At 38.7% G+C, this 15,520-nt stretch overlaps 1 protein-coding gene across 16 annotated transcripts in view; it reads left to right on the forward strand.

Moving 5' to 3' along the window:
* The window catches only part of dlg3 (discs, large homolog 3 (Drosophila)), a 134,831-nt gene that overhangs the window by 35,062 nt on the left and 84,249 nt on the right, over positions 1-15,520 (forward strand). For 7 of the 16 annotated variants that reach the window (XM_067457571.1, XM_067457578.1, XM_067457576.1 and 4 more), the window contains exon 1: positions 6,113-7,220. The exons of 5 other annotated variants lie outside the window; for them this stretch is intronic. In XM_067457571.1, coding sequence (XP_067313672.1) covers positions 6,861-7,220 — 360 coding nt within the window. In that variant the 5' untranslated portion in view covers positions 6,113-6,860. Of the gene's footprint in view, positions 1-6,112; positions 7,221-15,520 lie in introns of those variants that run through there. 4 more of the 16 variants (XM_067457582.1, XM_067457583.1, XM_067457587.1 and 1 more) reach the window with 1 other exon arrangement.

Consider the following 15,520-nt stretch of genomic DNA (forward strand, 5'->3'; position numbering starts at 1 on the left):
TTCTTTTTACTTTGCTCTTCTCTGTTTATTCTGCTCTCTGGGCCCATGCATGATTTTTTTTCATTCCTCTTCTTAACACCTCACCACGTACACAATGCAGCTAAATACAGATGTCACTCCTCTTCTGAGTAAAAATAACATTTGACGACCAAATTCACTCCGAACAAAGTAGTGGGATCCAAACTGAACAAGAAGTTGTTGATGATGTATTTAAAAGCAGACCACTATATATAGTTACGCACACTACACACCGTTCGGTTAAAAAAAGAGTGGCAAACACACTCACAAACTGTTGTAAACAACATTTTTCAAATTTGCTGTTGGTTGAGTAAGATTGGTCTAATTAATGCGTTGCTCAATCGGATGTTACATAACGATGTGTTAACTGTGACAAGGCTTTCAGGTGCGTTATACAAGTCACCATCTATATTTACTGTATAGTCACTGTCACTACCCAGCAAGCAATTCTGGGTTTAAAAGATATCTAATAGCCATGCCAAACACAGGACCGATGTCTAGGGTGGTCACTGAAACCATAGCCCAAGAATAGACTGATTGACTGCTTACATGATGGAATATCATACATCTCGCAAGTTATTTTGTCCCAACCAAATTCAAGGCAATTTTATGTGGGATAAAAAAAAATCTAAATGCAATGTTTCTGATCAATATTACAATTTGTGATTTAAAATGTGTTTTTTTTTTGTTTGTTTTTTACATTTTATGCATTTTGTCATTGTATTGACTATAAAACAACATTAATATTATTATTATTATTATTAATAATAATAGTAATAATAATAATAATAAACAATGACAGTGGAGGGAGAGAGAGGACCAGGCCTGGGCCATTTAAGAATTTTTTTGTATTTGTTTGTGGGTGTATGCTACAGTCGGTTATGAGGGCCCTAATTTTGATAAAAAAAAAAAAAAATTGTGTGAGTAAAACTTTACATTCAATGTTTGCCGGCTCCTGCCTGCTTCTTCCTTGAGCCTTTAACTTTGATACATGCACGCTATAAGTGAGCCAAACTCAGAGCACATGTAGAGATGAGTTCATGTGGAGCAGCATTTACTGTCAACTGATTGAGATGCTAAAAAAAACTGGATCGTGAGCTGCTTACGTGTAAAAGAACGCAGTGCCGCGCTTCATTCTCAAACATGGAGTGGATATATTTACAAAATTCGCAGCCTTTGCAATTGGATAATCAGACTAATCCATATCACGAGATTAATCACGACATCTTGAGGATAGAAAAGAGGCTTGACTTCACTTTGTATTATTTGTTCATACAGGCATTATTCGATCTGCTCCAATTTTGTGAATAGGACAATTCAACACGGTTGTCAATCCAAAACACTGCCTCTGTGAGCCTCATGAGAGAAAGATCATTTAGGGGATTCGTTTAATGCGGCTATCACTCTCCCACCTTGCAGTGTGCACGTGGCCCTTATCAGATCCTCTCTTCTCTTCAAGACCTCTTAGTTCTCCAGTCATTTCGCTAGCATCTCATATTCCCTTTCTCTCTTTTTTTCTCTCTCCTTCTCTCATTTCCCTTATCATTAAGCTGTCAGTCGGATGTGCGGTGTTTGGTGCAGCAGCTGTTTTCTGTCACTAGGCCTATTAATAGGAGTCACAGCCTTCACAGGCACTTTATTTTATTGTGTCAATGTGAAGGAGCAGCGACTCAATGCGTTACAAGCATTTAGGTGAGAACCCAAAACCCTTTCTTGGCCTTACAGCAGAGGTGTTATGAATGACTGGTCTCTGTAGCAATGCACATGCATAGTAAGCCGAAATCTATAGTGGTTGCATTTATGTCATGCATTAATTATTATTGGATCAGGTTACTAATTCAGAAAAATAAATTCTCCTTGCTAGTAACAGTCTTTTAAAGGCTGCTCTGCACCTGTTTCGTACAGTGATTCTCTGTGGTTCATTCAAAGGAAACCTTCAAGAATGTAACTGCCCCTTTAAGACTGCCTGTGTCTCATCTCACCTTATTTGGACATACATCCTGTCAGGTGACAAGATTGTAGTCACATGGGCTGCTATGAGAATGCACAGATATTCCAGAAATTTTCTATAGATACCTTCGATGTGAGAGAATATGTGGGGGTTGTGAGGCCAGCTGGGGGGTGATTTATATAATGTGGGAATGCAGAAACTGACAATGAGGCTGTCAGATATGAGATATGCTGTGTGTAATCAAGTAGAATCCTTCTGTAAAACCATCACACAATCATTTTCATTTATGTCATAAATCAACAATAGGCTTCCTTCCAATTTCTCAAGAGTAGGTCAGGTAGATTTTCGTTCTCCAGGAAAGATGTGCCAGTTCATTGAGACATGCAGTATAGAATACTATATATAATATTTGCAAATATATTTTTTAACTAAGAAGACTGAAATCTAAATCGTCAAGAAGATAGACGGTGCATTCTTAAATTGTCTCTTTTTTTAAACCATCCATCTGTAGTACTGTTCTTCATTCAGCCTGGGAGGATTCATCTGTCTCTACCATCACACACTCTCTCTCTCTCTCTCTCTCTCTCTCTCTCTCTCTCTCTCTCTCTCTCTCTCTCTCTCTCTCTCTCTCTCTCTCTCTCTCTCTCTCTCTCTCTCTCTCTCTCTCTCTCTCTCTCTATGTGGTTGTTTGCCAGAGAGAATAAGGTTGCAGATATAAATTAATTTAACAGTTTAACAGTTTTAAATTAATATAATAAAACAATGTACCAGTTTTAAATCTAAAAATATTTATAGCAATTCTGCATTGGATTTACATTTGCGAATGTAATTATTGTAGTGAGAACATCTTAGATGACATTTAAGAGTCGCCTAAATGTTACTCGTAACACATGCCCCCTTTACATGCATTAAATTATAAGCATTCTTTGGCAGTGGTTGTGGTTCAAGGTTTGGGTCATTCTTTGTGCCATTGATTGGCTGTGACTGTTTTTTATTTTATTTTTAAGATTTGATATTATGTAATTCTTTAAGGAGCAGCATTTTCCCCTAGAGGTACTAGAAACGCCCACATGCGCTCACACACTGGAAGCTGCCGACACAAACACATGGCATAATGCAAGCATGTAATGCATGCATATAAGCACGCTCTGCTTCCCTGCCTTCCGCGTTCCTCTTCATCCTTGGCCAGCCACATTAAAAACTCCTCTTTGGAGACCATGGAAGTCTGCATCCTATATAAGAATGTGCTGTATAGACAAGGGGAGCAGAGGTTAGAGGGTGGTCGCACGCAACATGTGCCCAGTCATGTGTGCTGTGATGAATATGCTTGCATTGCCTTTTTTTCAGCCACATTGGTTTTGGCAATGTTTTATGTGTGCTTCTCACACTATTCTGATCTCTGATTGGCCTTCCTCCTGGAAATCGGAAAGTTTGCTGGAATAGTATATCGTGGTAATGAAGTGAGTTACCGTTGCATATAATTAAGTGTGGCTGAGCCTGCTGTTTGTGCCTCCTGGTGGGGTCGGAATAGAATAGTGTGCAGTGCTTATTAGAACTGACTCAGCCACAAAAACAAGTGAATTCACACGTGCATAAACAGAGAAACACACACACAAAATGCCCATACGTGCATAGTCACATTAGAAAACACTTTCTAATGTGTTCTAATGTTCAAACTCAAGCACATTTGATGGTATAACAGTCTAAAAGGCCAACATCTGTTTTGATTCAGCTATGAAAATGTGTAATTTCAGAAACCATTTAAATACCCTCAAACGGTGGGTCACCTGGGTAACTTTTAATCTTTTAAAGTGCTAATTTAAGTTCTCTTAATATAGTTTTGGATATATCTAACAAGTTTATATGCATCAAAGAAAAAGAAACGGTTTAATTTACTCATAATATACATTGCACATCACCACAATGTCCAATGATTCTCAAACGACTCGATGGATGAGAGCCTACTCTGTGAGCCTACTCCATTAACAAAACTGATCTTCATCTTCGTCCAGAGGCTCAGCAATAGTACACAATGTAAAGACAGTAACAATGACATCGGTTTTAAATCAATCCCAGCATGAGTTCGAATCGATAATGAAACAATTCAACCTAGTCCTTGAGCAGGACGTTTCTCATTGATGCTAAGTTTAAGACATTAAGAAATCATGTTAATTTCAAATACATATATCACTGACAGTAGTCCGGCCAGGATATTGTCATTTAAAAGTTGTTGTTGCAGCCCTCAACTGATGTAGATGTTGTCATGTTGTGTTTTGGCCTGAAGCTCCACCCTCCACCTATCGACCAATCAAGAAGTCAGTAGTGTTTCGGCATCCAGGGTTGCCAGATCTGCTCTAGTTACCACAGCTGCAGCTACAAACGTTCCTGCTGGACCCTGCAGCCTATCTGGCAACCTCGAGTGGGGAGGGGGAGAGGGGATACACCGCTCTACAGTTAATTGAAAGTAAATTGCCACCAGTTTTTGCCAGTACCAGTTTTGGCCACAATTTTGCATACACTTCCTTTAAAGTTTGTAAAACAAATCTTGCTCCATCCTTTATCTTTACTCAAAGTAGTAAGAATGACTGACAATTTATGTTGATAGTCACAGTTTTAGTGATTGCAGCCAACAGCTGATTTACAGTAGTATTTTAGTTAGACCGTAATAACGTGAGTTAGCCGGTTAGTCAGATAACTACACATTTAAAAAAACTATTCGTTTAATTGACTCAGAGTCAGTTCTTACTTTTGAAGGAAAATAACTATATACGCTGCACTTTCAGATTTAAAACTTTACAGGTTGTTTTAATTCACTCTTAATTCACTCTTAATAATTCACAGAACTATGTTACGCTACATGAAAGGTAATTTTCAAAAATCCATAATAGGTTAAATTCATAAAAGGTTGCCAGATAGGCTGCAGAATCCAGCAGGAATGTTTGTAGCTGCAGCTGTGGTAACTAGAGCAGAGCTGGCAACCCGGATGCCAAAACACTACTGACTTTATGATTGGTAGATAGGTGGAGGGTGGAGCTTCAGGCCAAAACACAACATGACAACATCAACATCAATTAAGGGCTGCAACAACAACTTTTAAATGACAATACCCTGGCCGGAGTACTGGTGTCAGTGATATAAGTATTTGTCACACAAAACTAAGCTCTCTTTCAAGTAAAGTTTGTTCATTGGCAGCCATATTTGCAATACCTTTGGGCAGCTATTTTATTCCTTATTTGAATGGGGAAATACTGAAATTTTCAAAAACTGGTTCCCACACTCATATTAATAAATAACATGTTTAAAATCATCAACAAAATCTGACATGAACTGTTGCATAAATGGAGTTTCTTATGTTCTAAAAGTCTTTAAAAAAAGCTGCAGTAATGGATTTATTTTGCCATATTGCACGTTGCACTTTTCCACATTCATTATTACTGTGAGTGCACCATCTTTGAAAATATGGAGATCAATTTTTCGGATTTGGCAATATTAAGTTAAAAATATGAATAACAGAATATAGCTGTTAGACAGCTAGCAGTTTTCAAATAGCATTATCAAATGTTATCAATATTTTCATTTATAATTTTTTTCTTCAAAGTAATATCTGCTTCTGTATTTGATGTATGCACTATTTATTGGAGCTTAGCATCATGCATTTAAAATGTCTTTCATAGCTAGTTTGTTGTCTAAATTGGGTGGTTTAATTAATCCTACAGTTACGTGACGAATGAATTTCAAACACAAATAGATTATAAAAAATTATTTTGTTAGCCCTTTATGTACTTTGGTAAGTTTCCAGTCTTTCTTACAGAGAAACTGTGGAGATGAATAATGTGCTTTCTGCATCTCCACGCAGGCTCTGTGTGCTGGCTGATTTTCGAGTGTGCTGGCCCTTTAAGAGCAGTCACTTAAGCAGTCAGTCCTGTGTTGGTGCTGCTGCTGATGGCTGTGCTGTGAGTTGATTGGCTGTGGCTGTCAGGGCTGAGGTGCTGGAGGGATGCTGCTACGCATCTCTCTCTCTCTCTCTCTCTCTCTCTCTCTCTCTCTCTCTCTCTCTCTCTCTCTCTCTCTCTCTCTCTCTCTCTCTCTCTCTCTCTCTCTCCCCCTCCCTCCCTCTCCCTCTCACTTGCTTGCATCCTTTCGTATAATCCACATCTAGGGCAAGCAGGCTGAGAGTCAATCCAGTGCTCAGCTCCTCTCTGCAGGCTGGGAAAAGAGTGAGAGAAAGAAGGCAAGAAAACGCTTCCTAAAGCAGGAGGAAACGCAGAAGGAAGAAATCTGGCAAGCAGAGACATACAAAGGACGATTTGATCACGGATATAATTTATATATATAGAAATTGTTTATATATATCTATATATATATATATTTGTACACACGCATATTAATATTTATAGAAATATATATGTATACATATATACCTGTATATAACTGTATTTGTGCTTGTCTGTTTATATTAATATTTTTATATGTATTTGTGTGTGTGTAAATATATACATATATAAACAAATGAATATATATCTATGAATTTATATACATATCACTGTGAACCAACAGAAGCAGGAAGAGAACTCGACCATCGGGGCTGGTCTCTGATTCCGAGATCATACACACTATTTTTAGCATTATTTTTCCAAATCTTTTGCATCGACCGGAGGAAGACTACCAATCTTTTTCTATTTTTCATCGCCCTGTTGCTACCTCCTCATCTCTTTTTCTGGATCGGGAGGAACAAAGAGGAGGATAACAGGGTTTGTGAAGATTCCTGCCATTTGTGCTACCGTTCCGTGAGCCGAGTGGCACTGCGTGCTGTATTTGATCTGAGCAGGCAGCAGCAGCAGCAGTGAGATAGAAAGAGACAGAGAGCGCCGCACCGTGTGAACTAGCCAGCATGCACAAACATCATCACTGCTGCAAGTGCCAAGAATGCTATGAAGTGACCCGCATGGCCGCCCTGCGCAGGATGGATGCCCCGGCATATGGAGACTGGCAGCCCGAACCCTACGGATACCCAGCCGGCTATGGGGGCGGCCAGACCTTACCGCCCCAAACCTCGGGTGGAGGAGGGGGAATGGGTGGAGGAGGCACTTTGGGGAGAAGTAAAGGGAAAATGATGTCAGCTGGGGGTCCTGGTGGCCCCAACCCCAAGAGCCAACCCAAGGGCGCCCCCAAGGTGAACGGTAACAACTCAGGAGGGCAAGGAGGATGGTGGCCCGAGTGCACCTGTTCCAACCGGGACTGGTACGACCAGGTAAATGCCGTTTCTGGGCCGCTGGGGCATCGAGAGTAGGCAGCAGGCGGTAGGCAGTTGGTGTATGTGGTTGCTAGGTTGAAACTAAGTAGAATCAGCAAGCTCCCCTGTAGCTTCTAGAAGAAGTATCATATTTTAAGGGATTCATCCAGTGTTGATCCTTTCATACCGCATGTGCTGTAATCTTACAGTATGCCCGTCAAGATTGATTCCCGCTCAGAAGGAGTTTAATCTTCATGTATTTACAGCTCCATCAGTGCTTTATGGCTTCATCAATCCCCTGCGTACATACTTATCTAAACCGTCATCTGACAGGGATTGACAGGGCCGCTGTGACCACGCAACAAGTGAATGTAGCTCCGCCAATTTAATCCAGGGATGGCAGTGACCTGCCAATGCTGCTGACCAGGCAAAACACATCATCAAATGTAATATCCATTGAGTAGTGGATTCTTATTCTAGATTTGTGAGATGAAGATGTTGATGTTTTATGGATCTGAAGACGTGTGTGCAGTTTCTTATGTATTTCCGGTCTGTTGTTCTAGTAGCTGATTGAGATATAACCAGAGGCGAAACGCCTTATGAATTATAATGAACAGTTCTTGTCCGTCACCGTTTCAGCTAGATTTGAACCTCATAGAGCAGAGCATATCAAACCAAACCAGGGAACAGAAGCTGTAATTAAGTGAGGTGTGTGTGTGTGTGTGTGTGTGTGTGTAAGTGGCAGCAGGGGTGGGGGAAGGGTCGCTCTGAATGTATAAAATGGAGGAAGCAGGCTCTCGTGTGAGAACAAGCCCACATGCATGCTCTGTGCCTTCAATGTGTGTGCATGTCTACGATGTGGGGGTGTGTGTGAGTGCACAGGTTTTTATTGGTATTTGTGCATAGCCGAGGGAGAGAGAATGCAGAGAGGGTGGCGGAGACGCAGAGAAAATGGAGGGTGAGATCTCAGTGGCTGTGAGGGTGAAATTTCACCAAGCGCAGGGAGGGAAGGCGTGAGCAAGGAGCTGACTAATTCTGCCTCTTTTCAGAGGATGGGAGAGGCATCAGTCAAAAGCAGTGCGGTTTTTCACTCATTCGCTTTTGTTTTAATAATGAATTATGCATGTGTTCTTGGCAGCATTTGCTCTAAACCAAATAAATGGACCCTTAATATGTGACATTTCCTGCTTATTCTCGGTTTCTGCGATAATTTCCTTCTCGTTTTGATGTATGACATGCAGCAATGTGAAATAAATCAAGCATATATCTTCTCTTGTGCGCCGCATGCAATACCTGGCACGAGCACTCCTAGGGCATATTGATGGAGTGTATGTTTAATTAATGAGAAGGAAATTGTTTAACAGAGGTATATAGGACAATGACACTATTAAAGCTTCTCGTATGTGAGGAGGAGACCATGGATCATCTTGCTGGTTTCTCCTCCTCTGGCCAGGCTGTTACCTGTTAAGATTATTAAAGAGGCTTTAGCGATTTTTGAAGGCCTAGTGGTTGTTTTTATTTTTCAATGTCTATTGCTTCTTAGGTAAATATGAATTTAGTCTAAAAGAAGGTTGAACAGTAAAAAGGAGGACATTTTTTGCAATTTTTTGCAATGATCAAAAAGACACATGATAATGCTTGTAATAGAGGTGAAAGTACTAATGTGGAAAATAGAGAAATCAGCCAATAAAGACAGGCGGGCTGAGGAAGCAGAGTGGGTTACATAAGAGAAGGCAGTTGGTGGAGCCGCAAAAGGAGACACTTTGAAAGAGAAGCCATGGATCTGTGAACCATCGTTTGCCCCATACTTTCTGTATGGCCATATTCAACTGTTTTTATTTTTGAGTGCATACAACATATACAGTCATGTCTGCAGAACACATAATATTCATCGCAGTTGAAATCATGTAGAAGCTTCTTGCTTGTTTTGTGTAAAAGACAAATCTGTTGCTGTGACCAAATCGCATCAACCCTCTTTAATGGTGAAGTGTGTAGTTTTTACACCACTAGTATCAGCAAACAGAAAAATTACTGTTATGCCTGAAGCCAGCCAAATAGATAGCCACTAAACCCATGCCATTGGTTGAGCTAATGTAGTTGTGTTCAGACAAATAACGTTAAAAGATGCATATTAAAAAGTATATTTATGATAAAAAGTCACCCAGTTCACCTTTGAAGCTGTATTACGTATTCATAATTTATGTATTGATTAAAATCAACTGAGAAACTGAAATGTACGTGAAACTGGATAATGAATGAAAAAAATTAGGTCAAGACAAGACTTGTGTGGTTCCTCTATACGTATTTGTATTAATCTGAATTTGATTGGATTGTAAAAAGTGGACATTACTGGAACCAGGAGATTGGGCAAGTGCGGTTTAAAACATTAGAGATTATGAAGGCAGGCATTTTTTTCTTTGAAATGATGTGCAGTGGTGAATCGTGCACAGGAAGCATGTATTAGGAAAGTTAATAGGGTCGATTATTGATTCCATGTTAGACTAAGATTGTTCCTGCATTAATTCAGTAGATATTTGATGGATGGGATGGTCTCAAATGACATGGTCAGCTGTAGGAGGTCAAGAAAAAAATTTCATCAAAGTAAGTAGGGATGTGGAAGGACTAGGCATCTTTAGAATGAACCATTTTTCTCCAGGCACCAATTTATTATTTTGTGCTCTTGAGCTTTATGTCAAGTCTTATGATTATTATTAGTGTTAAATAACCTATTGTCCTTGCATCATTTATCACAAGATGCTATTGTGACAGAATTTCATTGGATATTTTTCAAATATATGTGCTGGTGTAATTGATTGAAGGTTTCTGTAGGCGTTGTTGCTAGTGCTGGATGCTTTTCTGTCATGATTCTAAGAGCATTATTAACAATATTAATATTCTTGATGTGTACAAAAATGCAGTCCACGTCCACACTATGTCGCATGTCCGTCTGTGTGTATGTGCTCAGGACCTGTGTGCTTCACATATGTTGAAGTGTACTTGAAGTATTCTATTGGGATGGAGTAGATTTTAAGAGACTTTACTGTCCTCTCACCCCAAGCTGCGATACAGACAGCCTCCATTTTAGAGATGAAGCATCTGCATCATATCAAGAAGGATTTTTGTTGTTGTTAGCTCATCTTAGCTGCAAAGCATATGGACCAGGCTAATAATGCAAGCGAGATTGAAATATATGTGACAATATGTATTCTGGCTGCATTACAATTAGAGAGATTCAAAAAGGCAAATGGATGCTGTTTTTTAACTGCTCATTGTCTCATTCATAAGGCCAACCATTACTATAGAGATGATTCATCGATCATTATCTTCCTCAGTCCTCCTGAGATATGAAACTTTACAAATAAATCATGTTAAATGCTGCATATTAAATAGCAGGGGAGCCATAATATTCAGTTCCCATCCCAGTATGATGAAATGTGAAATCAAATACTATTCTGATAAAATAAAATGTTTATTTTTTTATCAGTGTAGCTATAGTAAAGCAAGCATAGCGTATTTTTATCACACACACAAGTTGTGCACACAGGCTCCTTGCAGTTGATGGATTAACGGAACATCTATAGAGTCATATTTAATAGATTTAGGTTATGTGCTTGCCTTAATGCTTCCTCTTTCAGATGCCCAGTATAGCCAATTTATGAGAAATATATTCTGATCAAGCATTTGCATTCATTAGAATAAAGTCTGTCTGGCATCACAGTGCATTTAATGGAAGAGAATACGTGAAGTACGTTCAGATATCTTTTTTTTGTTAAAGCATCTCATTAATGGTTGCATCCTGCTATATCAGAGTTGATATTCTGTGCTCTTGTGATCTCAGCAGTAAGCCAAGTTCCTCAGTTGATTATGTATGACATAAATCAGGGGCAGAGCTAGCATGTATGAGCGCTTACGGATGGATCACTAGCTTGAGACATCATAGACATTCATATATTCATCTGAGAGGAGGCTGCGTTTGTGAGAGATTTTAACAAATTGGATTTTCATTTGTAATGTGGGGTTTTAGGTTGCAGAAAGGAAATGGAGTGGGGGTTGGTGGTTATGTTGTGGAGGAAGATAAGGTTTACCTCATCCATGCCAGATGGGACCAGTTTAGGGTTGGTCCCACAAGACCCTCTTCTTTCCAGCAAATTCAATATATGTCCTTCTGGAAAACTGAGAATTTATTGTAGCCATACATGTAGACAAAATACTGATTAAGATTAAATGAGAAAATAAATGTGTAATATATATATATATATATATATATATATATATATATATATATATATATATATATATATATATATATATATATATATATATATACACACACAAACCTAAAGAATTATTAGGAACACCATACTAATACTGTGCTTGACCCCCTTTCGCCTTCAGAACTGTCTTAATTTTACGTGGCATTGATTCAACAAGGTGCTTAAAAGGTTTCTTTAGAAATGTTGGCCCATATTGATATGATAGCATCTTGCAGTTGATAGAGATTTGTGGGATGCACATCCAGGGCACGAAGCTCCCGTTCCACCCCATCCCAAAGATGCTCTACTTGATTGAGATCTGGTGACTGTATGGGCAATTTTAGTACAGTGAACTCATTGTCAAGATCAAGAAACCAATTTGAAATTATTCAAGCTTTATGACATGGTGTATACATCAGAGGATGGGTACATGGTGGTCATAAAGGGATGGACATGGTCAGAAACAATGCTCAGGTAGGCCTTGGCATTTAAACGGTGCCCAATTGGCACAAAGGGGCCCAAAGTGTGCTAAAAAAACATCCCCCACACCATTACACCACCACCACCAGCCTGCACAGTGGTAACAAGGCATGATGGATCTATGTTCTCATTCTGTTTACGCCAAATTCTGACTCTACCATCTGAATGTCTCAACAGAAATCGAGACTCATCAGACCAGGCAACATTTTTCCAGTCTTTTGGAGAAGGGTCCAGCTGCGGCTTGGGCGTTCCCGTCATGAAACAAGAACGCGTATTGGGCGTTCCTGGTAGCATCTCACTGACCAATCGTGATGAGTTTCTCAAGGCACATGGCTATGATGTCATATGAGTTATTTTTCCCCCAAACCAGTTCAGTGGAAATGCCCTGCAACTGATTCTAATCATTTCATTTGGCCATGTCAATCACAATAACCATTGGCTACACCCAACCCTGATCTCTAAGAGATTTACGCGGAATCACACAGCGTAGACATATTCACGGATAGCTCAAAATGTGCACCGATAACACGCCACTTGGCTTTAGAAAGTGCCATGTATGTTTACGCAAAGTCATGATTTCATGTTGCATGATGCTAGATCTTATTTTGAAGCTTCTGTTTGAGAAAAACTAACTAGTGAATGTTGAACATATAAATCCGGATGTTGACAGCTAGCAGTTCAGCAGAAGAGGCGAAGAAGAAGTTCCAGTCTGCGAAAATGGTAACCCCCACCAGCTCAATAACGCCCATTTGGGGCCGCAGTTGGATGATATTGCAATTTTGGTGAGCTTGTGTAAATTGTAGCCTTTTTTCCCTATTTGTAGTGGAGATGAGATGTACCCATTGGGGTCTTCTGCTGTTGTAACCAATCCGCCTCAAGGTTGTGCGTGTTGTGGCTTCACAAATGCTTTGCTGCATACCTCGGTTGTAATGAGTGGTTATTTCATTTAAAGTTGCTCTTCTATCAGCTTGAATCAGTCGGCCCATTCTCCTCTGACCTCTAGCATCAACAAAGCATTTTCGCCCACAGGACTGCCGCATACTGGATGTTTTTCCCTTTTCACACCATTCTTTCTTGTAAACCCTAGAAATGGTTGTGCGTGAAAATCCCAGTAATAGAGTAATCCCAGTGAGCAGATTTTGAAATACTCAGACCGGCCCGTCTGGCACCAACAAACATGCCACGCTAAAAATGTCTTAAATCACCTTTCTTTCCAATTCTGACATTCAGTTTGGAGTTCAGGAGATTTTCTTGACCAGGACCACAGCCCTAAATGCATTGAAGCAACTGCCATGTGATTGGTTGATTAGATAATTGCATTCATGAGAAATTTAACAGGTGTTCCTAATAATCCTTTAGGTGATATATATTTATTTTCTTGTAGTTTTTCTTCACACATGTGGCCTTACAATAAACTAATATTTACAGCTACATTTTTTTTCTTAGACCCTGTTGCTTACTATAATCACTGTATGCTTATGTGATCAAACTTTATGTGATCAAATTTTTATCAAATTTAAAAATGTATTTGATCAGATCTATCTCAATAAATCTTAAATGTCATATATGATTTCATAAATATATGTACACTGTAAAAAAATAATAATATTCAGTTGGCCAAACAGAATTTTTGTAAACTGATGCAATTTAATTCACAGAAATTCTATTTGGCCAACTTTAAAATTTTTGATGTGATCAGAAAAATAGAAAATGTTCAATTGGAGACCTGATTTTTTTTTTTACAGAGTACATACTATTTTAATACTTTATTTTAAGGTAAATCCTATTTGATGTATCTGAAAATATTTGACATTTTACTTATTAGTTAGATGAACATGTAGTACATTACATATTTTTCATGGTACTGTATGTACAAAGAAAAACGAAGTAAATCCCAACCTAGTGCTGGATATTAACAGCCAAAACAATAAAAAAATCTTGACATTGTCGCATGCTTTTACTTTATATGGTACAGCATATGTTAAATTAGATAAATGACACATGCCACATTTCACAATCAAAGTGTATGTTACTTCAAAGAGAATCATGGTCTTGTAGGAGAACGGTGTTTGATTCTACCTAACACTGCATAGGTACCCAATTAACTTTAGGTGTTGCCATAGCGACAAGAAGGCTAGAAAATACTGCTGCCCGAAAGTGAGCTGAATTCGATGGCATTTTGCAGACATGATCGTGCATCTCCATCACAGCATTTTGATTTGCTGATGCTGCAGTTACCTTGACATGCAGAACTTCACCATGTGATTTCTTTTACTGAATTGTGCATGCATTGATCTAGATTTCACAGATATTATCTGTGCAGTCTGTTTTGAGAGGGCCCACTATTAGCCCGGCCCGCTGCATCACAGTAGGCTATCTACACACACACATGTAGCCATTCAGCAGCTGGCCTGGAAAGGAAGATGACCACATCATATAGCGCTTTTCATTTACAGCATTATGTTATTGATTTAGAGATCTACAAGGCTGAAAAACCTACCACATTTGCTTAGTAAGTGATTGTTAGAGTGCGTTGCTGAAGTATCAGTTGTCAGAAGGTTCAGGGAAACTGAATGCAATCCATCATACTACTCAAAACTATTTGGCACTGGAGTGCACACACATCATGCAATATAAACCTGTTCTTAAAACAAAATGTTCTCAGCCCATAAAAAAACGACGGAGCGCATAGAAAATCACTGCAAATGCACTATAAAACGGGGGAGAAGGTACACTGCAATATTTATGCATACTTTTAGAGTTGGCTTTTATACACCAAGAAAGGGTAAAAGATGTGTTCCTGAGACGGTGGACTGTTTTTTTATGGGAACTAGTAGACTTGTGATATAATAAAAGTTTGGTTTGATCCGTAAGTCTACCATTGTTTATGCATAGTATATTCTTACTCAGTGTCACTCAAATGGCCATTAATGTTTAATTTCTGGCTTCTTGCCTGTGTTTCTCCTTTATTCATACAATGAGAAAAACCATACTGTTATGAACTAATAGTAAAGCTCCTGTTTGAATTCATGTCATCCGTAAGTTCAGTGACAGGGCAGGAAACCATATTTCTGTAAATATTTAGACTATTTTTAAGTAAAAACTAAATACAATATAAACAGTGGCTATTTTTATACTCCAATTTAAACAGTTGAATGAGCTCAACAAGTTTGAAATGAAGTAAAAATAAATAAATAATATTGCTTATATATTAGTGCTGTCAAATTGATTAATCACGATTAATTACATCCAAAATAAAAGTTTGTATCTCCATAATATGTGTGTGTACTTTATTTTTATATATATCATATGTTATATATAGATAGATAAATAAAATAAAAAGTTACTTTATTTTGTAGATTATTACTGTACTGTAGATTATTCATATCTAATTTGGCAGAATTTACAGCTGAATAACTGAATAAGATTGCATGACAAAGTATATGAATATGATCAACAAATGAATGAAGTAGTGGCAAAACTGCACTAATCTGATAAGGGCAAGTGCCATTTCTGTCAGCCGGCCCAAAACTGTCTCACACTGTCTCAAAAGCTACCGTACCATTATTGTCAGGCCCCTAAGCA

The sequence above is a fragment of the Pseudorasbora parva genome, chromosome 11 (assembly GCF_024679245.1).
Source record: "Pseudorasbora parva isolate DD20220531a chromosome 11, ASM2467924v1, whole genome shotgun sequence".
Lineage (NCBI taxonomy): Eukaryota > Metazoa > Chordata > Actinopteri > Cypriniformes > Gobionidae > Pseudorasbora > Pseudorasbora parva.